The 26733-nt window shown below is 49.4% G+C and overlaps 1 protein-coding gene across 1 annotated transcript in view; it reads left to right on the top strand.

Moving 5' to 3' along the window:
• The first annotated feature begins 8684 nt into the window (after window positions 1-8684).
• Window positions 8685-26733, top strand: part of CIB4 (calcium and integrin binding family member 4) — a 50947-nt gene continuing 32898 nt past the window's right edge. Inside the window, exons 1-3 of the mRNA XM_055327375.1 lie at window positions 8685-8738; window positions 9184-9218; window positions 16020-16116. Of these exons, the coding sequence (XP_055183350.1) occupies window positions 8685-8738; window positions 9184-9218; window positions 16020-16116 (186 nt within the window). The remainder of the gene's footprint in view (window positions 8739-9183; window positions 9219-16019; window positions 16117-26733) is intronic.

The following is a 26733-nucleotide window of genomic DNA, read 5'->3' as shown; positions in this document are numbered from 1 at the left end:
TATTGAGGTTTCTCTCCTACTGAGCTCTGATCAACTTGAGGCCAGGGGCTGTTTGTCTTGGTTACCACTCTGTCCCCAGCACCAGCACTAGCAAGGTGCCTGGAACATCTTAGCAGATTCGCAAATACTTTTTTGAGTAAGTGAGTAAAAAGACTAGCAAGGACAGCCGACTGCCCTCCACCCCCACCTCCCCAGCAGAAAGCGACACAGGGAGTGTAGAGCAGAGAGAGGTCAGCTGGGATGTGGGGTTTCTAGCTAGCAAGCGTCCAGGAGTGTGACTATAAAAACAAGGAATTCTAAACAGTCTAATGCAGTCTTCTTGTTGTCGGACTTAGCACACTGGCTGGGGAGCCAGCAGATCTGGGTTCCAGTCCCAGGTTTGGCACAAATCATGACAAATAGCATTTGTATAATGCTTCACAGTTTACAAGGCATTTTCACAGATAGGATCTCATTGAATCAATTCAGTGACCTCCGGCAAGCAGCTCTTAGAGGCCTGCTGTTGCTGGGGAGGAGACCAGGGAGGAGACCAGGGAGGAGCAGATTTCCAGACCCATCCTCTCCCCATGGGATCATGGACAGATTTCCTCTCTGGCTCTGAGCCTACTCATCTATAAAATGAAAGAATCCAAAGAGATGATCTTTAAGGTTTGTCTATGGAAATTTAGAACTAAAAATTCAGAGCTACTCCAAACAGGGCAATGTACCAACTACCCCCCCTCCAACCCCAACCCCAGGCTCCTTGACAATACCATGGGAGGCCTAGGGAGGGGTCACAAGAAAGCTGGAAGCAATATAGAAACCAGGACGTTTGTGTAGGTGGTTTATTCGTGAGCCAGCCCCAGGAAGCAGGGGTGAGGGACTGGAGAGACAAAAAGCCCGGCAAGGCGAGTGTGTCCAGATCGCCTGTGTCTTGAAGGCCCAGGGTCTCACTGGGACTTGCTGAGAAGCCACAGAACCCCTCCCAGAGCTGTCACCCAGAAGTACAGGCATGGGAACCGTTCTCCACCAGCTCCCACCCCCCACTGGTGGGCTTTAACACGCAGGAGTGTCACCTGAACTTCTGGGCTGTGCTCACCCACAGACTGAGGGAGCTTCTTGGTAGAGAAGTCCTGAGGCAGAAAGTGTAAGAATCCTTGAGGCAACAGCTGGAGACCAACCAAGCTCAGGGACACCCTTCCCTGCAGCAGTTCCGTGGGAGTCAAGGCAGGACCTGGGGCCCCAGGACATCTTATACAAGTTGCAAAGGGGTGGGAGCACCACTATCCACCCACATCCATCCAGCGATGGTGCTGGGGCTCCTCTATCCCACCCCCACCAGTCCTCTGCCCTCTCAGTGTTGAGGCCCCTACTCTCTTTTCTTGGATTTCTTGGAGTCCAGAGCCATTGGAAGTGGAGATGGGAGAGGTGTCTGTCCACCTGGGCTCAGCAGATCTTTGAAAAACAAGCTCTCGTCCTATGGGGCCATCCTTGAGTGCCCACCAGGCTGGATCTTTGATAGATCACCCTGCCCCACAGTGAATGGTGCTCCCATAGAACTGCTTCTCCCCTAGTCATGAGTGGTGTTCCCCCAAAAGTTAGCAAAGGGTCTGCCTGCCGGCTTGGGGCTCTCCAGGCGACAGTGGCGGTGCTCCTATTCGGGAGACCCTTGCTCTGTGTCCCTGGTACCATGATGCTTCTCCTCTGTCCTTCTGTTATAGACTCTGGACCTGACTTTCCTCAGCCTTCCCTTGGATTTTCCAAAGTTTGATTTGTTAATAAAAAAAGGAACAGTGGCTGCTTCTAGCTTTTTCCTCTGCTACAACAATTCTACTTTGTCCCCAGGCAATGTGAATGGAAGACTAAAGAAAAAAAAAGTCTTTTATGAGAAGGTGGAAAAGAACACAAAGATTTAAGTTTCAAGATATTATCTGTCCACACTGTTCCCCTGGGTGAATCTTTTTAACCCCCAAATAAATTTCACCCTTCTCAGGGAGAGGAAAGGATCTTTATTTTTCTAACTGTACCCCATCCCCACCCCAGATTTCCTAGTGTTCCTAGTATAATGAAGAATGTGGGTGACTTATGTCCCCTGGCTCATGAAAGTGACCTCTGCATTTGGGGAATTTCCCAAGCAATAGGAGTGTCTTCATTATTCACAGGGGGCCTGTATTCATTATTCATGGGGGGCCAGTCAGACCATTACAGAGTTCGTACTAATCAGATGACTCAGGACAGGGGCAGGTCACACCGGAAGAACCAACCTTGTGATTCAGAGGGTTGGGATTTTGAGACAGGTGATGTCAGTCTGACCTCTGAGAAGGGTAGAGGAGTTGGAAAGTAAGTTGAACCACATGACCAACAATTCCATCAATCATGTTTAGATCATGAAACCCCAAGAAAAACTCTTGACTGAGGCTCAGGTGAGCTCTCTCGCATTTGTGTGACAAGTTAATGGTCCAGGAAGGTGGTGAGTCCTAAGAACACAGATGCTTCACACATGAGATTCTTTGAGACTCACACTAAGAGATGTCTCTTCATTTGGCTGGTCCTGATTTGTGACCACAGTTCATCAGTACAGTGCTTTCTTGAGTCCTATGAGTTGCTTTAGGGAATTATCAAATATGAGGGGATAGTGGCTCTTTGTTCAGACATACAGGAAGCTTGGGAACCCCAGAAGTGGTGTCTGGTGTCTGAAGCAATGGGAGTCTTGTGGCTGGTGATGCCTTTAACCTGTAAAGTCTGTGCTAATTCCAGGATGAGACTTGTTTTGCTCTTTGTTATATCTACCTCCTTCCTACCACTGCCTGGGGATCCCTACTCATCTGTCAGGAGGCTCAGTCTCCTCCAAACATAGGCTCATTTCTACCTCCCCCCTGGAAGGCAGACACAGAGGCAGGAAAAGTGCCCTTGAGTTGGTCCTAGGTAGGACTGGTACAACAAAGGAAGGGGATGTGTGGTATAAGGAGCAGCCATCTCACTTGAAGGCAGTGGGTGTGTAAGGCAGGCCAGGATCCCTCTTCTTCCTCCCCCCTACTGTCAGTGAGCAGACTCATTGGGTGATAATCACTAGGGCCAGCTGGATCAGCCTTCCTTAGGTTAGAGCTCTCCATGGCTTCCCTGGTCCCTCCAGCTGCTCATACTTCAGCATTCTCCTCCTGGCCTGGCTGTGGAGTCTTTTCTGAGTGTGTGCAAAGGTTTATTCTCTGGAACTGCTTGAATCCTCTCAAGCTTCCACCCCTAAACTTGCCATTAATAATATTTCAGTGTCTTCAAAGTTGAATGATTTATTTCCCATTGTAATCTTCCACCTACTCAAGATTCACTCTGTTTCTAGATCCATTACCCATCACAATCCTAGTCCTCCTAGTGCAATGTAAATAGAAAATGAAAGAACTGGTTTAAATAGTCTCTTTGGATGAGCTAGTCCCCTCTATGCCACTATTCAGAATTTCAGGTGTACCCACTTCTCTACCCCACGTCAGTATCTTGGGTGCATGAGGGGGCTCCCCTGGACATGTGGAGATGTCCTTGGATCCATGCTTGCTCTATGGATTTCTGCTGGAGTTCCACAAGGCATGACCTGGACTTCTGGGAAATGTGTTGACATGTACTATGAGAGTTGTGGTGTCCCATTTGTCCCTGGAAATGTGCCTTATTGGGCTCTTCATTCTGGCTAGGCCTTTGCTGGATCTTTTTCCATCTCTTCAATCCTCTCCCTGGGACACATGAGAACTTCTGCATGGCCAGGGAGGCCAGGAGTCCTGCGTTGGTCATGCCTCCCCAGCCACCTTTGTTCTGCACTATACTGGAAATGGGCTGAACATCAGACAGACTTCTAGAGGTGTCAGATTCCCTCCCCCACCCCACTCCATGATCAATGAGCTCAGGGAAGCATGACTCAAGCTCCCAGGACTCTCTGGTCCCAGGGACATTTCTAAACACCCCTGCACCTTCATCCTGAAGTAGTGAGCTCATGACAGTCTGACTTCCTCGCTATCTTCTCCATTCTCTTTGTCCTCAAGACCAGGAGGGTAAACCTTTCTTCTTTTTCCTCTCTTCCTGCTTGAGGATGCCTCTACAGAGTCCAGGATCTAAATCCTGACCTCTTGCCACAACAAAGGAATCCTTTCTCCAGACAAAGGGTGGCTTTCCAGTCTGCTTGGTTGCTGGGAACTCAAACAAAAATCTAGTTGGAGATGCCTGGGTGGCTCAGCACCCAGGGGTGGCTCAACTCCTGGTTGAGCATCTGCCTTTGGCTCAGGGCATGATCCCAAGGTCCCGTGATCGAGTCCTACATCAGGCTCAAAGCAGGGAGCCTACTTCTCCCCCTGCCCATGTCTCTGCCAATCTCTCTGACTCTCATGAATAAATAAATAAATCTTTAAAAAAATCTAGTTGATGTTCGAAGCTGGACAATGACCTGCTTCAGCAAGATCTACCCTTGCCCTACCACTGAATAACCACAGTGAGTGGGACCCTCTGGGCTAAAAGACTCACAGGCTGAGGAAACAGATCTGAAACTATTTAAAAATATAATCTCATTTATGTGCTCCTCACACAATATATATGGTGGGCCTGCTATGTGCCAGTCACTAGGTTGGGGCATCAACACTCCTTGAAATTTTTTTTAATAACTGCTTTATTAAGATACAATTGACATATTCCACAGTTCAATCTTAAAGTGAACCACTTGATATTTCTTACTATATTCAGAGTTGTACAAGCATCACCACTATCCAATTTTAGAATATTTTCACCAACCCAAAAAGAAACCCCTTACTCATTAGCAGTAAACTGCCCCCACCCCATTTCCCCTCCCCCTGGCTCTTGGAAATCACTAATCTACTTTTTGCATCTATGGATCTGTCTATTCTGTACGTTTCATGTAAATGGAATCATATAATATGTGCCTCTGATGACTAGCTCCCCTCATTTAGTAGAATGTTGTTAAGCTTCATCCATGTTGTACTATCAATACTTCATTTATTTTTATTGCCAGCTAATGCTCCATTGTACAGATATACCACGTTTTATCTACACATTTGTCAGTTGATGAACATTTGGGCTGTCTCCACTTTTTGGCTATTATGAAGACAGCTGCTACGAACGTTCATGTACACGTTTTCATGTGGACAAGTGTTTTGATTTCTCTTAGGCACATAGCCTGGAGTGGAATCGCTGTGTCACATGGTAACTCTGCTTAACAGTTTGAGGACGTGTCAAACTCTTTCTCACAGTGGCTGTACCATTTAACATTCCCACCAGCAGCATATGAGGATTCCAGTTTCTCTACAGTCTCCCTGACACCTAATATCTTTTGGTTTTGGCCATCCCAGTGGACGGGCAGTGGTATCTCACGGTGGTTTTGACTTGCACCTCCCTGATGGCTAATGACACTGAGCTTCTTTTCATATAGTCATTGGCCATTTGTGTGTCTTTTTTGGAGAAATATCTATTCAGATCCTTTGTCCATTTGTTAGTTGGTTATGTGTCTTTTTGTTGTTGAGTTGTAAGAGTTCTTTATATATTCTGGATACTGTTTCCTTTTCAGCCCCCTTTGGATTTTAAGAAATATCTAAATCAAGGTTAGACCAGGGGTTGCCGGTTTAAAATCTGCAGAGTTCACTTCAAGGTGACAGAAACTTTGCAAAGAACATGTTCCATCCCCTGAGGACAGTTTGGAGGGTTTGTGCAGTGGCAAACCTTGGAAATGAAGGACAGAGAACAGCCTGGGCAGGCCTGGGCCTGCTCTCTTGTTCAATCACACCCCTTTCAAAACCCCAGCTGGAGAGGAGTCTGAATTTCAACAGGCTGGAGGCAGGTGGGGATGCTGATTGGTTAGTGTACTGAAGGTGGGATGAGTTTGGGGGAATTCTCTTCTCCCCCCTTTTTTTTAAAGGTACATAGGCTTCTATTTCTTGGGCAAATGAGGTGGTACACAGAAAAGTATTTTGGAATTACAGAGGGATATGCAAATGTAAGGTGACATTGTTTCTATTGTTATTTGTAGGAACCAGTGAAAATCCTCTCTAGGAAGAAATGGCAGAGACTGCGTAGGGGGTGAGGGTGTGCAGCATTTTAGGGACGACTTAAGGGATGAAAAGTAAAGGAGAGAGGAGGGTAGAGTTTGCAAATGTTGTTTATGTGTGTGTGTGAGAGAGAGAGAGAGAGAGACAGAGTCAGGGACACAGAGACACAGAAAGACCTTTGTGATTTCTGGCATGTTCCTTTACCACCTGTATGATTATTTATTTAATACTTTTCTTTAAATGGGCTCCTATTTCTTTTAATTAAATATATTTATAAAGGAAGCTTTATATCACAGTTATAAATGGCAAACCTGCATCATTTTCAAACAGGAATGTACCATGTAAACAAATAGAACAAAAACCAATGTGCTATTTAAGTGTAGCTGGAGGCTGTTGTCTCCCAGGATCAGCAAACTGCTCTGGACTGGCTCACCTCTCCCTGGCACTCAGGCCTCTGCTCAAAGGGTGCCTCCCCGGGGGGCCTCTCCAACACAGCCCCTGTCCTTGCTCTATGTCTTCACAGTGCTCATCACTATCTAGGGGATGGTGTTTTTCCTATGCGTGCCTCGCTCCACGCAGGCAGGGCCTGTCTTCTTCACGATCTCCACAGCCGAGCTCGATAAACAGTGGTTGAGTACATAGCTAAAAGCTCTGAGTAGCAGGGCTGTTTTCTAGTTTGTTTTTCTCCATTTAGCAAGTGTCAACCACTTGGTGTTAAAGGGCACACCAGCCAGTGCCATGCTGCCACTTGCACCTTGCTGTCATGGGGCGGGGTGGGGGGTGGTACTGAGCCAGGCTTGAGAAGGAAGCAGCCTTTCAGGGTGTGATTCTGTGGCTCACTAGCCTCCTGCCCTGCGAGATGGGAATCCCTAGGCTGCCAACTGCCACGCTGCAGATCCCCACTTGCCTGCTGGCTGGCTGAGTGACCGACCCCTCAGCATCGCTGGGCAGCACCCACATATGCCTTCCCCAGAACGGCGGAGCCACCCCCTGCCCACCTCACACACACTCTTGGCAGAGAGAAGCTGCTCAATTAAATGAGAGTAGGAGCACAGAGGGCTTACCAGAAGATGGGATTTAATGACTGACATTGCCTGCTAAAAAATCCTACCCTTTTTCCAGGCCCAACTTTTAAAATTAATAATATTATTTACCCTTTACTGAGCACTCGTTATGCACCAGGTGCCTTGCTAAGTAAAAGTTTTATAGACCTATCATTTAATTGTATCCTTGCAATCCTCCTATAAAGTGGGGATTTATTGTTCCCATTTTACAGATGAGGGACCTGAAGCTTAGAAGAGTTTCATGGCCCGCCTAAGGCGGTGCAGACTGCTTATGTTCTTAACCATGGCATAGTAACAACGACGTAACTGCTGCTGCCTAGACGGCCTGCCCAGCAATGTTTCCACTCCTGAATCCCCATAATTCTGTACTGTTAACCCTCTGGTCATATCTGCTCAATCTCCCTTGGTGTGTGTGTGTGTGTGTGTGTGTGTGTGTGTGTGTAGCGAGTATTTGTTTCTTGCGGGCTGAAACCACTCACTCATCTCTCCCAGGGTCAAGGCAAGTACATGGCACACTGTGGCCACCTTATCTGTGTCCCCAAGTAAATCCTGGATTTCTTCCATCAGGCTCTGTCTCTGTGGTTGATCAATGAGGAAAAATGAGCAGTCGCATTTCTGGAGATATAAATTAACTCTATCAGAAAGTCCCTGGGATATTTACCTAGGAGAGTGTGTGGAAAGACATGGGCTTCAACTAGGAGACTGAGGGTGGCAGGGAGGGTGGGCATACAGACACAGGGGCAGGGCACATGGTTTGGGGAGGACCCTCCTGGTCTGTAGCATTGATGGCTCGTGCTGGACTTCTCTGTCTTTGCGGATTCACTCTTTACCCTGCTCCTTGTCCTCACAGGAGAGCAGAGGAAGAAGAAAGAGTTATGCTGGAGTATTTATTCTATGTGTGTTGGGCCAGGACTGGTCACAGCTCTGCAGTTACACCTGGATTCTGCGGTCTCCACACCTTGACCTTGCCATTGTGGGCTACTAGGACTTCTTCAAGTTATCCTGATCTGAATGTGCCCTCTGTTCCTGCGGGGACCCTGGCTGATGGGGCGAATGCCTTTTTCTGCACCCTTTGGGTCACTTCTTGAGGTCAGAGTCTCTGCTTACTCATCACTGTGTCCCCAAACCTGGCACAGTGTTTGGGATAGGGTTCTAATAGCCAACTCACCTTATTGAGCACCTATCATAGGCCAACACTGTTACCTGTATTACTCAGATAATCCTCACAACAATCCCACACCCTCATTTTACAGATGAGGAAATTAAGATCCAGAGAGGTTGAGTAACTTGTCCAAGACTATGTGTCTTGTCAGAATGTGACAGAGCTGAGATTTGAACCCCACCAGGGTGACTCTTGAGCCAACAGGATGATCCTTAATCCTGCTATTGGGTTGCCTTTCTGATTGCTGCTTGTGTATTGGGGCACAATAGGTTCCCAATTAGCCTTGGGAGCCAAAAGAATCTGCTTCTTTGCCCACTCAGAGGCTCAAGTAGAATGGGCAGAAGGTGGAATGTAGGCTACCATGGCAACTGGATCACCAGGTCACCTCAGGTACTCAGCCCTTGGGGCTGAGGTTCTCCTGCAGGCAGAGAGCAGGGTGGGGTCAGCATGGGGCAATGTTTGAGGCACCAGATGCATTGTGAGGACCTTGAAGAATACCAGGTGGGTGGATGAGGCAAGATGTTCTGGGCAAAACTGGGGGGAGCTTCCTGAGGCAGGTGGGATGAGTGGAAGGGTCGTGGAAGCTGTTGCCTTTGCTAAACCTGCATCCGCAAGAGGCAGACCAGTCCTCTGAGGCCTCCTCCCCCATCTGTCTCTGGCTCCAAAGCCCAGGGCCTGAGGCTTGATTTCAATCCTCTCTCCCAGTCTGTGACAGCATGCTCCTTCCTAAAGCTGTCAAAGCATGGGGAGGGAGGAAGGGCACCCTCTGCTCCTCTTCCAACCGCTGGGGGGATCCATGGCCAAGTACTGGGGTGCCTGCATTGTGCAAGCTGCGAGATAAGAGAATGGCCATCTCCTCCCCAGTCCCTCAAACTCCCCACTCCCCAGGGGAGCCAAAGCAGGGCTGTTCGCAGTGGGCAGGTCACCTCTCTGTGCTTTTTTGTAGGCTCTGACCTTCCTGACCAGAAATGAAATCCTGTGGTGAGTAGAGGGGCCCCTTTCCCTGCCCTTGAGGTGAGCTCTCGTCCTGGTACATCTCATTCTGGTTCCTGAGTGTGGGCCTCACTCAGCACTGTAGAGTCCTGGAAATGAGACTGGCACAGACCCCAGCTGGGAGAGCCCAAAAGCCAAGTTGAGCAAAACCTCAGGCATTAAGCCACTAGGGGATCCAAGGCAGGATTTCTTCACAGAATCACAGAAGTGGATGAGGCTTCTTGGGGGGATGGGGGAATGATGGAAGGACTTAGGAAACAGGTTTGAAGCTGGCTGGGTAAACCTGGGTGTGCTCTAAGACCTAGCTCCCTCTCCAAGCCTCTATTCCGGGCCTGCTATGTGTCAGACATTGCAAGGGCCCTGGGAACATATCGGGGAAGAGTCCACAGTGCCTGTTGTCATGTAGGTTATTGTCCAGCAGGGAAGGCTCTGGGCCAAAGACAAGTGGTGTCATGCAGTGTGAGAGGCCACAGATGCCCTCTTCATGGGATTGCAGAGGGAATGAACGGCATGGTGTGTCCAGGTCCAGAAAGGGTGACTGAAAGTCTTCTATGATTCCTTCTCTTGCCCTGCCATCCGCTTGGAACCCCTTTCCAGGCCCATCAGAAGACAGGAGCCCAACTGGACAGAGTCGAGCAGACAGGCTCTTGCCTCAGGGCCACCAGGCCCCATGATAAGCTGGGATGAGCCTCTGGTTGGCTTTTGCCAGCCTCACTTGTTAGGTATGAATTGGAAGCTGAGAGACACTAGATATTTGAAGAGAAAACTGAAAAACCTGTGCTAAACCATGCCATCATAACATTTCAGAACACCAGAGATAATGAGAAGATGCTAAATGCTTCCAAAGAGAAAACAAAAACTAAAACAAAAGATATACAGAGGTCTGGGAATCAGAATGGTTTGGGACTTGGAAGACAGGGGCTAAAGACCTCCAAAACCATAAGGAAAAAAGAATCCCAATCTAGAATTAAGTCATAGCTAAACTATTAATCAAGAGTGAAAGTGAAGTAACTTTTTTGACTTGCAAATTATTTTTAATTTTTTTCATTTATTTTTTTTGCAAATTATTTTTTAAAATGACCTCTTTTGCATCTTGTCTGAGGAAGCTTTTGGAGGATGTGCTCCATTATAACAAATTAATAAACTGTGTTATTTTGATAAACTAGACTGGTATATACAGGATACTTCCTTTTTTGTAAAATAAAAGTTTCTACGTGCATACACATACACATGCAAAGAGAACATGTCTGGAAGGACACACACATGCACGTTGGTCATAGGTTAGCTTCTTTTTAAAAAAGATTTTTTATTTATTCATTTGAAACAGACGGATACAGGGGTGAGGGTGCAGATGAGCAGAATAGAGGAAGAGGGAGGAGAAGCAGACTCCCCACTGAGCTGGGAGCCTGACGTGGGGCTCAATCCCAGGACCTGGAGATCACAACCTGAGCCAAAGGCAGATGCTTAACCATCTGGGCCACCCAGGCACTCCATAGGTTAGCTTCTTGGAGGAGACCTGGGCCACTGACAACATCGGTGCTAGCATGGCCTTGTTGTCTGCAAAGTAAAGGGGCAGCTTTGAAATGGACACCTAGTGGCACTTGCAGTGGTTTAGGGAGCTGATGGCATGTAGTGCTTGTGGGAGAGAGTGGCCAATTTGGGCTAGACTAAAACCCAGTCACTTTTGGACAATTGTCCTATGTGGCCTCTGAAGACGTGCTGTGATTTTCCTATTAATGTGACAAAGAAATACAGCCTGGATGACGGTGCAGTTGGAGAGATCAGTCCAGTTGGAAAAAGTATCCAAGAGACTAATAGACACAAGTAACCTCTGGATGAGGGTGGCTCTGCCTTCATCTAATACTTTCCAATCTTTTTTTTTTTTTTTTTTTTTTTTACTTTCCCACCTTCTTATCTGTGACCTGCATAAAACACAAGGGCCTGGTCACTAGATCTGCAGATGACGCACCCCCGGAGGGGCAGACCACATGTGACAGACTCTGGTTTTAGAGCCAGCCTCTTCCCAATCCCAGGCTGCCTTGGCTGGGCTCTCCAAGAAGGGGTCTGTCCACCCTAAATTTCTTGCCTGTGGAGCTTTTCTTTCATGGCTTGTTGGTCTTTTAAAGAGCAAAGTCCCTTTCGGCCTCAGCTCCAAGTCAATCCTCCCTGACTTCTGATCAAATTGCTCCACGAGAAGCCCTTGACTTCCAGATGTCTCTTTGGGCTCAGTGCAAAGGCCCTTCCAGGTCCTCATCTGCAGCCACAGTTGCAGATTCGGTTTCTGGGGCCTGACCCAGAGAGGGCACATGTGGTTTCCTTTAGACCTCCATGGTTGGAGCCCAGGTAGGCCTGACTCAGTCTGAGCTGACTGCTCTGTATCGCTCAGGGACTACTCTGGTCACCATCTCGGTAGGTAGGTCTGTCTGCGTGGGGAGCCTGGACCTTTGCCCCTAGCCCCTGCCATAGGCTGACCCAGCCATGAGGGCCACTCTTTCCTCTCAGCACCCCTGAGGTCCCAGCCCTTTCCAGCCTCCAGGCCTCATCCTGGCCATTAGCACCTGGTCCTCCTGGAGCACCAGCAGGTCAGCAGGCACAGTGGTTACAAGCTTGCTCTCTTCAAGCCAAAGGCCTGGGTTTGAGGCTGGGCTCTGCTACTTCTTGCTGCGTGACCGTGGGTGAATTTCTTTGCTGAGCCTGTTCCCACACTTATAAAAAGCCTGAGATAAAAGTACTGGAACCTAACCTCACATGGTTGTTATTAGGACGATTAAATGATCAAATGCATGTCAGAGGTCAGAGGCATCAGTGGGTGTGTGGATCAGTGCTGACTGTGGGCTAGCTATTATTTTCATGCTTTTATTATCCGCCCCCCCCCCTTTTTTTTTTTTTGCAAATGAGGAGACTGGCTCAGGAAAATGAAGCGGTTTGCCCAAGCCACACAGCTTGAAAGGAGCAGATCATAAAAGCTACCTTTTCAGGCTAGAGATAGGGCTATTTATAAAATACCTGCAGGCTGTACTACTGTAGGGCAAAGGACTATTGACCCCAGGGCCCAGGAACCTGAGCCCAGAAGAAAGGAGTAGAAATGGAAGCTGGCACTGGAGCTGTGTTGTCCATCCTGCCAGGAACACAGGAACCTGGAAGCTCATAGAACATAGAAGTCCTGCGGCCACCCTGGCCTTGAATGAGAGTCTCTAGGGGTGGGTACAGGGTACTTTCACAGGCTCCCCGATGTGGGACCCAGTTGACCATCACTAAATAGGGTTTCAGAGGCAAGGGTGCAGAGAAGGGCACAGAAATAGTCATAGGATGCCTGAACCAGAGGGGGCAGTGGGGGTCACCAAGTCTCTCATTTTACAGAGAGGAAACTGAGGCACAAGAGGGGATATGGCAGGTCCAAGGTCCCCCAGAGCATGAGCTGCAGGGCTGGCCTCCCTGTCTCCGGGCCTCAGCCCGCAGACAGTCCCTCCCCTTGTCTGGGGTTGGGGGTGGGGGGGAGCCACAGCACAGGCTCCTTGATTTCTGGCAGGCTGAATGTGTGAGTTTTTCAAATGGCTTTGACTCTTGAGTCCATTAGTGATTAATTCAGAGTTCCATTTAGAGCCGGCTGATCCATATTTGGAGGAGGAGAACATTTTGTGGCAGCCGAGATGCAGCCACGATTCATCTGCGGGCAGCCCACCCACTCGGTGGCCTGGGAAGGCATGAAGTCCCGGCAAGGCCCTCCCCACCACACCCCTCCCCAGAAAGCTCTCCAAGGGGGCGGGGCTGACAGGCTCACACCTGGGTGGGGGAGGATCCTTTAAGGGTGCGCAGCACAGCCTGCAGAACCTGGTGTGGGGTTCGGCCCCCACTCTCTCTCAACCTCTAAGACCTTGGGCACACCCTTTAAGCTCCTTGGGCCTCAGTTTACCCTTCTTTAGAAATTACCACTCCTACACCTGTCCCACAGGAATGTTGGAAAAATCAAGGAGAAAACGTGCTTGAGCGCATCCAGCGAGTAGTCTTGGTAAATAAGAGAGGAAGGCAGTGGCAGTTACTTGGTCCCCCCAGGGGTGCTCCTGACACCTTCCTTCTCTGGGCTCCCGGGGGCTGGAGGGGGCGGTGAAGAGCTTCAGTGTCTGCAGCTCTGGATTTAACCCGTACCACCATGGGACCTGAAGCAAGTTATTTTACCTCCTTGAGCCTCAGTTTCATGTGTAAAGGAGAGATGATGGCTCCTTCCTTGCAAATCTGTCATGCAGGTTAGGTGAAAAATATCTGTGAGAGTTGACAGCTGGCCGCAGGCCACTCCCACTGGGGAAGGGGGGGCAGGGGAGCAGGAGGCTCTGCTCTGGGTGGCCGCATGGTGCAGGGCCTCAGGGATTTCCTTTTTGGTTGTTTTTTTTAAAATTTTTTTTTAAAGATTTTATTTATTTATTCATGAGAGACTCACAGAGAGAGAGAGGCAGAGACATAGGCAGTGGGAGAAGCAGGCTTCCTGTGGGGACCCCCATGAGGGACTTGATCCTGGACCCGGATCAGGTCCTGAACCAAAGGGAGCCATTCACCTAATGAGCCACCAGGGTGCCCAGGCCTCAGAGAAGTCTTAAAACTCAGCGCACCTTACTGAAAGTCAGTCTGCTCTTTCTCACCTCAGGCCAGCAGTTTTAAGAGGACAATGATCAAATCTCCTTTTGACTGGGGCCGCACTCCAGGGCCGATGGCCTGCCTTTCCCCCTCTGTGCTCTTCAGTGCCCTCCATACTTCCCTGGGGAACGTTTCCCCTCACCCACTCCATGACCTGCTTCTCAGCTCTCTCCCCAACTTGTCAGAGCAGTCTCTGGTGACAGTCCAGGGCCCCTTATGAGGCTGATGGGGCCTGTCCTTCCCCACTAGCCATGCGCCACTCTGACTCCTGTTTCCAGGCCCCTCTCATGTGTCAGCATAGAGCCAGGGATGGAGATTATCTCCTCGTTGGGCAGAGTCAGGATTGGAGTCCAGGTGTCTCTGCTCAGAGAGGTCAAGCAGCTTGCCTGGGTCACACAGCTAGAGGGTCCACATGGGTCCCCCTGACGGTTCTGGCAGCATTCCAGCAGGAAGGGGGTAACAGGCAGGACACTCAGCAGGGGCCTTTGAAGGGCCTTTATAGCAAAGGGAGTGTGCTCAGAGGCTGAGGGACTGCCCCGCAGGCCTGAGGTGCCCAATAGAGAGCGGGAGCTGTGGAAGCCAGGGCTCAGACAGACATGGCCCTGAGTACCTAGGCTGGAAGGGGGAGGGAGGGACAGGTCCCCACCCGGCTCTCTCACCAGCGGGTGCCTCCCTTGGGCCACGGGCATCTGGAGGCATCAGGAGGCATCAGGAAGCCAGAGGGCAAGAGGGTGGGATGCACCAGACAGAGCAGAGGAGGGCCCGGGCAGGAGGTAGAAAGACAGAATAGGAACTCGGACACAGGGGATCCCTAGGTGGCTCAGCGGTTTAGAGCCTGCCTTTGGCCCAGGGTGCCATCCTGGAGTCCCGGGATCGAGTCCCACATCAGGCTCCCGTGCATGGAGCCTGCTTCTCCCTCTGCCTGTGTCTCTGCCTCTCTCTCTCTCTCTCTATGTCTATCATAAATAAATAAATAAATAAATAAATAAATAAATAAATAAATAATCTTTAAAAAAAAAAAAAAGGAACTTGGACACAGCTGATATCCTCGTTGCTCTCCCACAGCCGGGATCCAGGGGACATTTTCCCAGTCTCTGAGCTGTGAAAACATGAGGGGGCCAGATGGGGAGCCGTTCATGGCTCTGAATTCTCCTGTTATTGGATCTCCATTCCCCATGGCCAGAGAAACTGAGGCAGAAACCCTGGGAGGGGGACTGGGAGGGGGAGCCCCTCCCTCTCTACCTCCAAATCTCCACTTATAAAATCACCTCTGAATTCTTCACTGAGTCACCTGTCCCCAACTCCCACCAATCAGAGATTCATTTGGGTTAAAAGACCGCACACCCTGCAAACGACAGTGAGGGGCTGTTAGTCACTCACTCCTGAGTGTGAATTAGCTTGGCCAGATGCGCGCCTCCTAGCACTGAGCTGAGCTGAGAGGTTGGACAGTGAGGAGAAGCACAGTGTTGAAGTTTAAAGGCTTCCCCTCGTTTAATCCTCATGTATTTGTGAGGGGAGCCTGGGGCTCCTGCCCTCTCCCCCCACACGATCACACAGCCACTTCACACTCCGTCTCTCCCTCACAAGCAAAGCCTCCATGACCATGTGGGTCTACAACACGAACACTGATGGTGGGGAGATAGGCAGGTTGCTTAGTCCTGCGGTCTGTGGGGCTGGGCTGTGGGCGAGAGGGGCCTGTGGTTTGCTGGCTGCTGGCAGCCGGGCTCTAATCCTGGCTCAGCCACACCCAGTGTGTGACCTCTTTTCTCAGGGCCAAGGGCAGGGCTGGGCAGATGGCCTGGGGTGGCACTCTGGCTTCCCCAGGGCCACGTTGGCTTCTCTATCTGCAAGTGAGGGGCTGGACTGAGGGACCACAGATGTCCCTTGCAGCTCTAACATTCTATAACACTTCTGGAGTGTATTCCGTGCCATAGAGCACACTCACATACCTTTCTTCACACCCGGCTCATCTTTGCACCTCCCTCTCGCCCCAGCGTGTGCTGGGCACACTGGAGTCCTCAAGGATGTTTCTAGAAGGGTGGGATGATGTCTAACTGCCTTTACTATGTCACTCAGCCCTAAGTCCCCTTCCTCTGGAGAGGCTGGCAGGAGAGGGGCGCGTGGTCTGCCGTCCCCAGATCATTATGCTTCTCTCCTTAGCATCCACGACACCTTCCTGAAGCTCTGTCCCCCTGGGAAGTACTACAAGGAGGCAACACTGACCACAGACCAGGTCAGCTCCCTGCCAGCCCTGCGGGTGAGTGCAGCATGGGGGCGGGGTGGGGTGTGCCACTGGGGTCCATGAAGGGGCTGAGGACACTGGGGGAGGGGCGGCCCCTCTGGCCGTGGAGTGGTCTGGTGGCAGCCTTTCCAGAGGCACTTGTGGACCACCAGGCATGGGGCCCAGCAAGGCATGGCTTCTCAGCACTTCTCACACACGTGTCTGGCCTCACTTCATCCTTACATCAGTCCTGGAGGCAGGACAGGCTGTGAGGACTGTCACCATTTTGCAGGGCAGAGGCCAAAGTGTCCCGAGGCAATGTGTCTTGCTCCAGGTCTCACCATCCGTGAAGGTGGCAGGCTTCACTAAGGCTCCCACTGGCCCTGTTGGCTGAGTCTCCAGGCTCCTGCCTATGATTCCCTTTTGAGCTTCAGCTTATGGCCCAGCACCAGCTTCCTGGGACCATTTACCTGACCCCCCACCCCCCACCCAGAGGACCCTGCACCAGCCAGCTCTCTGCTATGCTTTATGCCCCAAACCAGAGAAATGGGAAGGTCAGGAGGCTCTGCACAACCATATGGGCCTTGGGGAAGCCAGGGTGCCTCCGCTGGCCGGCTGCCCAGCCCCCTCCTCAGCCCTTCTCTTCTGCTCAGACTGCCTCAGTAGACTAGGGTTTTTCTAGAAGAACTAAGAACCTTCTCAGTTTCTTCCCTGAGAAGCCAGGAGCAGGACTTAGAGCCCAGGAACTATCATCTCAACCTGCCTTCTTCCATCTGTGAAATGGGCGGGGCACTGAGGGTGGCTGGGAGTTGTTTCCGTGTGCTCCCCAAGGCTTCCTGCACTCCACTGGCTGTGCTGACATGAGCTATCAGTGCCCCCCACTCCCAACCTTTTAAGGACCATCCTTGAGTTTTTTTGTTCCTGCTCTGAAAAGGCCCTGCCCTTTCTCCAAAGCACTGGGATGAGCGCAGAGGTGTACCATAAAAGGGCTCCCCAATCACTTCTAAGATTTTTTACTAAAATGTGTGCAGTGCGTAGAGAGAGGCAATGTAGGTCAACAAATTGTGGTGGTGTCAAGCTTCCCGATGTTTCATTCTGATCTCAGCAGGATAAGGGTTTGAATTTGTCATTGTGCAATGAGAAGCCGTCTTCTCTTCTGTCTGGAACAAGGTGGGCACCTCTTGGAAGAGGGCTAGGGACCTGCATGGAGCGGGTGGTGGGAAGGAGGTCATAAGGGAGAGACGGCACAGGTGGAAAGCGCACATGTTCAACTAGGGCGATGTGGCCTCTCCAAAGTGATGGACCTTGTTTTGGGCAGAGACAGAGAAAGAGCACAGAGCCAGGGGCTTGCGATGGAGGCAGAGAAGATAAAGGAATAAGAAGGGGTGTGAAGGGGGAGTAGGATGGGTAGCTGGGAGCTGGGGTCTTGGAGAAGAAATGACTGATATCTCAAAGGAGAAATAATTGGAGAATGTGCCTGTGCCAGACACAAAGTGGGGAGCCTGTCCTTTGGTACCCCTGCTCACACATGCACTCCCCACCCCCACACAGGCACGCCTCCACCTACATACCCGTGCACACACCTACTTGTGCTCAAACACACATACACGTGCCAGCTGGGGGGTCCTTCACACTGGTCCTTCACCCAGACTCTCCACTCAGGGACCAGGGCTGAGGGGCAGCCCAGATGGGAAGCTTCTGCCCTCCATTTCCCAGGTCAGGGACAGTGTCACTGGGCAGTCCCAAAATATTTGAATGTGAAACATGGGTATAAACTCAGGACCACCCAGTCTAATCATTGTCAAATACTCTCTGCCCTGGTTTTACCCATCAAAAAATGGAAGCCTGGACTGACCATAGGTCACATGTTTGCAGAGCCTGGATTGCTCTGACCCTATCTCCTTTTTTTTTTTTTGCCCTGAGAAAAATGTTTTTTTTTTTTTTTTAATTTTTATTTATTTATGATAGTCACACACAGGGAGAGAGAGAGAGAGAGGTAGAGACATAGGCAGAGGGAGAAGCAGGCTCCATGCACCGGGAGCCCAACGTGGGATTCAATCCCGGGTCTCCAGGATCGCACCCTGGGCCAAAGACAGGCGCCAAACTGCTGCACCACCCAGGGATCCCCGAGAAAAATGTTTTTTAAAAAAAATCTTTTAAAAAATTATTTAAATTCAATTAAGTAACGTATTATTGGTTTCAGAGGTAAAGGTCAGGGATTCATCAGTCTTATATAATACCCAGTGCTCATTACATCACATGTCATCCTTACCCATCACCCAATTACCCCGTCTCCCCACCCCCTCATCTCCAGCAACCCTCAGTTTGTTTCCTGTGATTAAGAGTCTCTTATGGTTTGTCTCCCTTTCTGATTCCACCTTGTTTTATTTTTTGCTCTCTTCCCTTGTGATCCCATTTTGTCTCTTAAATTCCACATGACTGAGATCACATGATAATTATCTTTCTCTGATTGACTTATTTCGCTTAGCATAGTATCGTTGTAAATGGCAAGATTTCATTTTTTGATGGCTAAATAGTATTCCGTTGTATGTATGTACCACATCTTCTTTATCCATTCATCTGTTGATAGACATCTGGGCTATTGTGGACATTGCTGCTATAAACATTGGTCTGACCCCAGTTCTAACCAGGGCCTCCACCTCTGATCAGGGCTTGGCTTGGTGCTGACTGTGTGCCTGGGTCTGCAAAGTGCCCTGGGGGCACAAGGGGAGAACCTGACAAAGACTGACCCTGGATGGCTGGGATGGAATGTGCCAGGTGACCGGTGGGCCAGCACTCCCCATGGCTCCAGTATACTCCATTCAGGCCTGGCATCCCTGTCCTGAGCCCCAGAGGAGCAAGCACTGACTAGCATCAGGTTGGGTCGGGGCCCAGTTCCATCACTCCGCCTATAACATCTCCCTCTAAGCATGAATCCCTGTCTGTAAAACAAGGGGCTCACGCTGGGCCCTGTAACAGCAAGTGCAAGGATGAGTCACAGTCCTCTGCACCAGCATGGTGGTAGGAGGCCTGTGGGAGGGTGTGCAGTCAGCCCCCAGGGAGCATCAGCCCTGACCACTTCTGGAGCACCAGACCCCAAAGTGCTTCACCAGATGGTGGCTGGGCACTGAGACGGGGTCTCAGGACAAGCCTACTTGTAATTTTACTTATTTCATTCTTCTAAATGGTCGTTATTTCACTCTATTGTACACATAAAAACCAGATCATTGTAGGAAAACACAGAAAAGCAAAAATACAATAAAAAACTGTCAGGTTGCCCACCTCAAGGGAGGATTATAATGATCAATTTGCCTTATTTCTTTCTGTAATTTTTTTTAAATTATTTATTTATGATAGTCATACAGAGAGACAGAGAGAGAGGCAGAGACACAGGCAGAGGGAGAAGCAGGCTCCATGCACCGGGAGCCCGACGTGGGATTTGATCCCGGGTCTCCAGGATCGCGCCCTGGGCCAAAGGCAGGCGCCAAACCCCTGCGCCACCCAGGGATCCCTCTGTAATTTTTTCTTAGCAGATATATAAGTGTTGGGATCACACTGACTTATTTGTATGTTGCTTTCCTCCCCCTTCCCATTTTGGTTTCTTTGTTCCTTTTCCAACTGGTTCTGAACAGCCAGAACCATCTCATGGATTTAGGACACCGAGCCACTGCCACATCTAGAGAATGAGGGGACAGGACACTGGGCCAGGAGCAGAAGAGTTGGGTTAGAACTCACTGGTTAAGGGAAACAAAATTATGAACTATTGGGACTTCATCAAGATAAAAAGCTTCTGCACAGCAAAGGAAACAGTCAACAAAACTAAAAGGCAACCTATAGAATGGGAGAAGATATTTGCAAATGACATATCAGATAAAGGGCTAGTATCCAAGATCTATAAAGAAAGTATCAAACTCAACACCCAAAAAACAAACAATCCAGTCAAGAAATGGGCAGAAGGCATGAACAGGCATTTCTCCAAAGAAGACCTGCACATGGCCAGCAAGCACATGAAAAAATGCTTCACATCACTCGTCATCAGAGATATACAAATCAAAACCACAATGAGATACCACTTTACACTGGTGAGAATGGGCTAAAATTAGCAAGACAGGAAACAACAAATGTTGGTGAGGATGTGGAGAATAGGGAACCCTCTTACACTGTTCGTAAGAATGCAAGCTGGTGTAGCCACTCTGGAATACAGTACGGAGGTTCCTCAAGAAGTTTAGAATAAGGCTATCTTAGAACCTAGCAATTGCACTACTGGGGATTTACCCCAAAGATACAGATGTAGTGAAATGAAGGGGCACCTGCACCCCAGTGTTCATAGCAGTGATGTCCACAATAGCCAAACTGAGGAAGGAACCACAAAGTCCTTCGAAAGATGAATGGATAAAGAAGCTCTGGTCTATATATACACTGGAATATTACTCAGCCATCAGAAAGGATGAACCTACCATTTACATTGACGTGGATGGAACTGGAGGCTATTATGCTGAGTGAAACCAGTCAATCAGAGAAAGACAATTAGCATATGATTTCACTCATACATGGAATATGAGAAATAGTGAAAGAGACCATAAAGGAAGGGGGAAAAACTGAGTGGGGAAAATTAGAGAGGAAGACAAACCATAAGAGACTCCCAACTCTGGGAAACAAAGGGTTATGGAAGGGGAAGTGGGTGTGGGGATGGGGTGACTGGGTAATGGGCACTAAGGAGGGCACGTGATATGATGAGCATGGGGTGTTATGCTGTATGTTGGCAAATTGAATTTAAATTTAAAAAAAGAACTCACTTGCTAGCCATTCCTTCCCAGGAGGAATGATTTGGGCTGGGAGGAAGCAAATAGACCCCAAGTAAAGGAAACAGGGTGGAAGGGGTGCCGCATGGAGCCTGTTTTCTTGCAGGTGAGAGGTCTGGTTCTAGGTGCTCCCAGGTGTAGGTCTGGATCCAAGAACGCAGAGTTCTCAACAGTATGAGGAAGTACTTTCTAATCGGTAGAGCTATGTGCAGAGGGCTCGAGCTCCCTATCGCTGAGGGGTGTGAGGTGGGCCAGACAAGCATCTAGCTGGGATGTTCTGGTACACATTTAGGACTTGTACCCCATGCTTGGTGCTCCCCTCAGCACCTGAGCCTGTGGTTCTGGCCCTGGGACTTGTTCTTACTCTCTTTTATATTGGTGACCAAGGTTTGTCCCAGACTTTGGACTTTCAGAGTCTAATAAAATTCCCCCCCCCCCCCCCGCAAATTTTGTTTTCTTTTTTTGAGGAAGAGGAGCTGGTGATGCCAACTTTCCAATTTTGCCAAGTAAGGACTTTAAAAGCTACGTGATCCACAATCACCATCATTTCATTTCTTAAAAATGTTCATTTTAGAGCAAAACTATAAAAAGGATCTAATCCCAGAAGCAAGAACAGTTCTCTCTATACACGTCTCTTTTTGTCTTTACTTTCCTGCTTTTGCTACCGGTCATTAAGCACTTTGTCACTGATCATCATCACTGATCATCACCGGGCCTCAGACTGGCTTTTGGGGACTGAGATTTAGGACTAAATTTCCTTCCATGTCTTTCCAATCTTGGTCAAAGGGGGAAGATGCTTCCCGAAATGAGCAAGGAGAGGTTGGCTGGGGGGTGGGGGCCCGAGTGTCCCTGTTGTGTCCTCTGTGGGCCCAGTGATGGGAGCTGCGTGACTCACACTGCCCAGAACACGTCTCTGGAAAAGGCTGTGAGAATTGGGCCCCAGGGAGCTCCGGGGATGGCTATAACTTGGCTCAGGGGTTTGAATGGTCTGGGAAGAAAGTCCTATTTTCTTAACTTGGATTCACTGGTGGAAAAATGGATTGGTTAATATTGGGAAGGGTCTGTCCATCAACAGAGAACAAGGCAAGAGAGTGGCCTGGGTGGCAGAGGGCAGTAGGAAAAGCCTGATAACAGGGATACAGTGGTCCTTTGGCACTCAGAAGTTTCTGTTTTCTCTTTGCGGCTTTCTTTGGTGTATTTAAAAGCGAATTAGCTCAATGTTTCTGTTCTTGTAAATAGTGATCTTGCTTTCTGTAAACTTGGATGAGTAGTGGTACAGTGTGACCTGGGTTTCTGGTTTCCGGGGCCCCGGCCAGGGTAGCAGGACCTGGGGGAGATCTGAGGTCTTAGAGCCAGTAGGACGGAGGCTCCCACACTGGCCTCTCCCAGCCTCCTCCTCCAGGGTTCCTGAGGGCAGGTGGTGTGTGCAAAGCCTGGCCTCTTCTCATTGCCTCCCAGCATCAACTCTGTAAGCACAGAGGCCCTAGGACACCTGCCTGAGGCATCAGGAGGCTCTGTGGGTATGGCTCCTGAGCTTCTGGCTCCGTCTATCCGTCCCCAGTTTTTCTGAACCTTTCTGATGCCTGCTTATAGGCTGGGTCTATCTGCTTAGTATAGCTTGCAAAAAACCCACTGCCAAGGCTTTCAGCAAATCAAGAGTCCTCATGCTTATTCAAGCTTTGGAGAAATTACCAGAGTCACGGGGGCATGGATGGGAGTGTATTTTTTTTATTTAAGTGTTTTGGGTTTTTTTAGCTTTTAAATCAAAATTATTTATGCATGCCAAGAGTCAAGTTGCCCTCCAAGGGTCATCCTCATTTCCCTTCTGGAAAGAAACCATTTGCAGCTCTTAGCCGGTTCTTGGTTCTTATCTCTGTATCTTTGGAGAGTGCTTTTGTATGGCCCCTTCTTAATACCCCAGCCTTTGACCTCCCCCTAGAGAAGAGGTTTAGCTCTTCCCTCCCCCACATCACTCCCAGTACAGGTACATAAGTATTTTGGTTAGATCGGTATTCGGTATTTACCTTATGATGACTACATATGCTACTGGGAGCTGAGCCAGGAAATAAACTATGGTTACTTTTCCCTTTCTGCACATTTTCTGTTGTTGTCTATCCTGGATGTAATCATTTGCTTAGTTTTCTGTGTACTTATCATTAAGTTGACACCAAACCTCTGCCGATCACCTAAAAATCTCTAATTAAAGGTTTCAGAACTGAGATGTTTCACGTACATTCCATTTTCTTGGTGAAAATCCTCTTGGAGCCTTCAAAGCCAAGAGAAAGGTGGCCCTCCAAGCCTGGTCCATGTTGTCCTAGATTTTGGTCACTTTTCCCTTGGATCTTCATTCCCCGTTCTCCTCTCTCCGTGTACTCCCTTATTTTGGTGGAGCACATCCTCTAATAACATCCTGATAAAGGGCTCAGGGAGGTAAACATCTTGCCACCTTACATACACCTTACATGGCTGATTAATGTTTTTATTCTCCCCTCGCACCTGATCAAGAGATTACCGTGGAACTGATCTGTCAGCTGGTTGTCAATTTTCCTCACATTGGGAAAGCAGTGCTCAGATGCATTTTAGCTTTCACTGTTGTTACTGAGAAGTCCAAAGCCTTTCGTTTCCTGACCTTTTTTGTAACTTGATTTTTTTTTTTCTTTTCTGGGAACTTGCAGGCTTTTCTCTTTGGCCCCAGGCTTTTGAAATTCCCAATAATGTGAGTTGGTGTGGGTCCTCCTCCCCTTGTACGGGGCACACAGAAGCCCCGCTCAGTCTGCAAACTGTCATTCAGGTCTAGGATGTTTCCATGGATCGTTTTCTTTGATAACTCTCCCCCTCGTGTCTTCTTTGTTCTCTCCTTCTGGAACTCTAATATCCTGCTGTTGTACATCAGGGATCGGCCCTTTACTTTTTATCTCTTCTCTCCTATTTTTCATCTGCATCTCTTTGCTCTTCTTCCTGGGAGCTTTTCTCAACTTTACCTACAACCTTAATTTAGTTTTTCACTTCTGCCCTTGTGCTTTTAATTTCCAAGGGCCCCCTTTCCCTCCCTGCTCTGCTTTAAAATAGTATCTTCTTTTTCCTGAATATAATGTCTCATCGAATCTTTTCTCCACGGTGCTCTCCCCTCTAGCTTGTTTGGGTCTTCATCTTCTGTGTCAGAGGTCTTCTCTGGCTATCTGGTAATCATTTGCTTGCTAGAAATGAAGAGTGTGTGTGTGTGTGTGTGTGTGTGTGTGTGTGTGTGTGTTGGGGGGATGTTGCTAGAGCTGTGTCAAAGCTGAAGTCCCTTGGTAGGCTTTTGACTGGGAGCTCCCCTGGAGGGGGAGCCAAGGAGGCTATTTCTTGAGGTCTCCCTAGAGAAGATAGGTGGAAAGTCTAAAAGGAGGACTGCTGGGGTCTCAGACTTCAGTGCTTGTGTATTTATTTATTCCCTAGTTCTCAATGTGGCTGACACCCCCCAGCCCCATGCAGAAAGCCCCTATTAGACTCTCTCCAGAGAACAACCTTCCAATGTGGTGCAGGGGTGGGGAGGGCCAGCCACCCAGCATGGAGCAGAGGGGACTAGAATGCTTTCAACACTTTTAATCAATCCTCCTTTCCTGACCTCTATGTATTTCCAGTGTGGGCAGGTCCTTCCAGTTCCAGAGCCTTTCAAGGATCCTGGGATGTAGAAAAGGCTGCTAACCAGCTTCTCTCACTGGGGGCTCAGGGTTGAGCTCTCTTCTGTCTGCTGGGTCAGTTACGGCTTCTTGTGTATGTCAGAGCCCGCTGTTCTCTTGCATTCCCTGTTTTTGTGGGTGATACCTCTAAAAACTCCCTATACTGTAGTTGTAGTGGGTGTCAGAGAGAATGAAAATAGATGCAAGTGTTCAACCCGTCATCTTTACCCAGGAATAACACCTGCATTTCCAACGTTCAGTAGAGCATTATGAAAACAGCCTCTCTCACTCTAGCTGTCTCAGAATATGCCGCACACAGCAGCTGCCCCCAGAACTTTCCTGCTCCCCACTCCCAGCCTCTTGAATGCTCCAATCGGCTGGTGTCCTCAGAGCTCCTGTGCTGCTCATTCCCCTTCCTGTCCCCATATCACCCTTCAGCTGAGCCAGGCTACTCTGGGAGCCCCCTCCCTCCCCAAGGACCCCTGGCAAATGATACTCTTTGTCCAGTTGATTTCACTACCAGGGAGAAATTCCCACAGATGACACATTTGTGGACTCAGCCTGAGGAATGGGGTTCTCACACCCAGTTCTCATCCATTTACCCTCTAAGTAGTTATTATTTACCACGCATTGTGCACTGAGTGAGCTTTCAGGAGCTTCCATTCTCATGGAATTCTGGGTAAAGAACAAACAGGAAGCTTTGCACAATCCATGGGGGCTTTGCAGAGCTCAGATCCTTGACCCCATTGCCAAATACTGGGCCTCAGAAGGGCACATTCAGGCACTTGAGGGGGCGTAGTGCTGTCTGGAGAGACCCAGCCCGAGGCACTTGGTCATCTCTGTCAGGGTCTTCTTCCCACTTCTTAGGATGCCGAATGGCTGTTGGGGTAGCCAGGCAAGTCGAGGCATCCCTCTCTGAGGGCTCTGGCAGGACTTCCCTAGTGCTGTCCTGCAGCTGGTCCAGTGTTGGGGCCTGGCACAGAAACCCTTGCAGATCAACTCTCCCAGAAACCTTGGCTCGCTGCAATTTATCTGAATTAACAGCTGGAGAAACAGAGGGTCAAGGAGGGAAGGCAATTCGTCCAGCGAAAACTCTGCTGCTATAAATGACCATCCTGCTTCGTCCTTCAGAGGGCTGGAAGGGGTCTCGAGGCTTGTGGGTTCCCAAGCCCCTTTTCCAGGGGGAGATGGCATTCCTGGAGAGACTTTGAATCTGCCCATCCAACTGAGAAGAGATCAGTTGGGTAGGAAGGCAAGATCTGGACTCTGGGAGTCTTCCTGGTACGTTTTTTTGGATCAACTTTGTCAGAGCCTTTGCACGGCTACCACCTCACTACATCTCCCAAGGATGGACAGGCCTTTACAGCTGAAGAAACTGAGGCCCACAGATAGCACATGGAAGGCCACAGGACCAGTCAGAGGCCAAGCCAAAGCTGGATCTCAGGTTTCCTGCTCCGGACTAGACTGTTTCCGCTGTTTCCATGCCTCACCTTCTGAACTCCCATCACCCCCTGAGGAAGCATCTGTTGAGGTGAGATCCCTGAGGAGTTGGCCTGCCGGCTCCTAACATTCACCTCTCGGCTCCCATGAGTTCAGGGCAGTCTTCTGAGCATATGTCTTCAGCCAGAGGCCAGATCTGGGAGCATGGAGGGAAGGCTGCCTGCAGGAGGGGGTGTCTGATTACCCACCGCCCAGGCCAGGACAGCTGGACCCAGTGGTAATCCCCAGGCTGTATTTAGGCCATTGCCTTGGGTACCCCCCTCAGATGTTCTCCCCAGCTTGCTAACAAAGGAAGCAGATTGGGTGGTTATAGCAATTCTATTTTCCAGCCCCAAATGTCTACTGCCATGAGTCACGTGCTTCATGGTCATGAGCCCCTTTGCATGATCGGCTGCATTTGATTCATACAGCAGGTCTATAAAGCACAGCTTCACATCCCCATTCTACAGATAGTCTGTGGAAGTCAAAAGCTCCACCCAAGGCCACACAATCCCAAAAATACTTCTGTTCTTTCTTCTCCATCTTCTGGGGGCAGGTGAAATCATGGTCACCAAACAGGTCACCATGTGTGGGTCTGTGCACATGTGTGGTGGGAGGAGGAAGGAGCTGGTGGCCTGGACAGTTGGCAGCTGAGGGAGGAATGGCTTTTTCCATCTCTAGCTGAGATTCCCTCCCAAGCCCTCCCTTGG

This window comes from Nyctereutes procyonoides, unplaced genomic scaffold (genome assembly GCF_905146905.1).
Source record: "Nyctereutes procyonoides isolate TBG_1078 unplaced genomic scaffold, NYPRO_anot_genome, whole genome shotgun sequence".
NCBI lineage: Eukaryota > Metazoa > Chordata > Mammalia > Carnivora > Canidae > Nyctereutes > Nyctereutes procyonoides.
The sequence above is the reverse complement of the archived record's forward strand: the minus strand, read 5'-3'. Positions and strand labels throughout refer to the sequence as shown.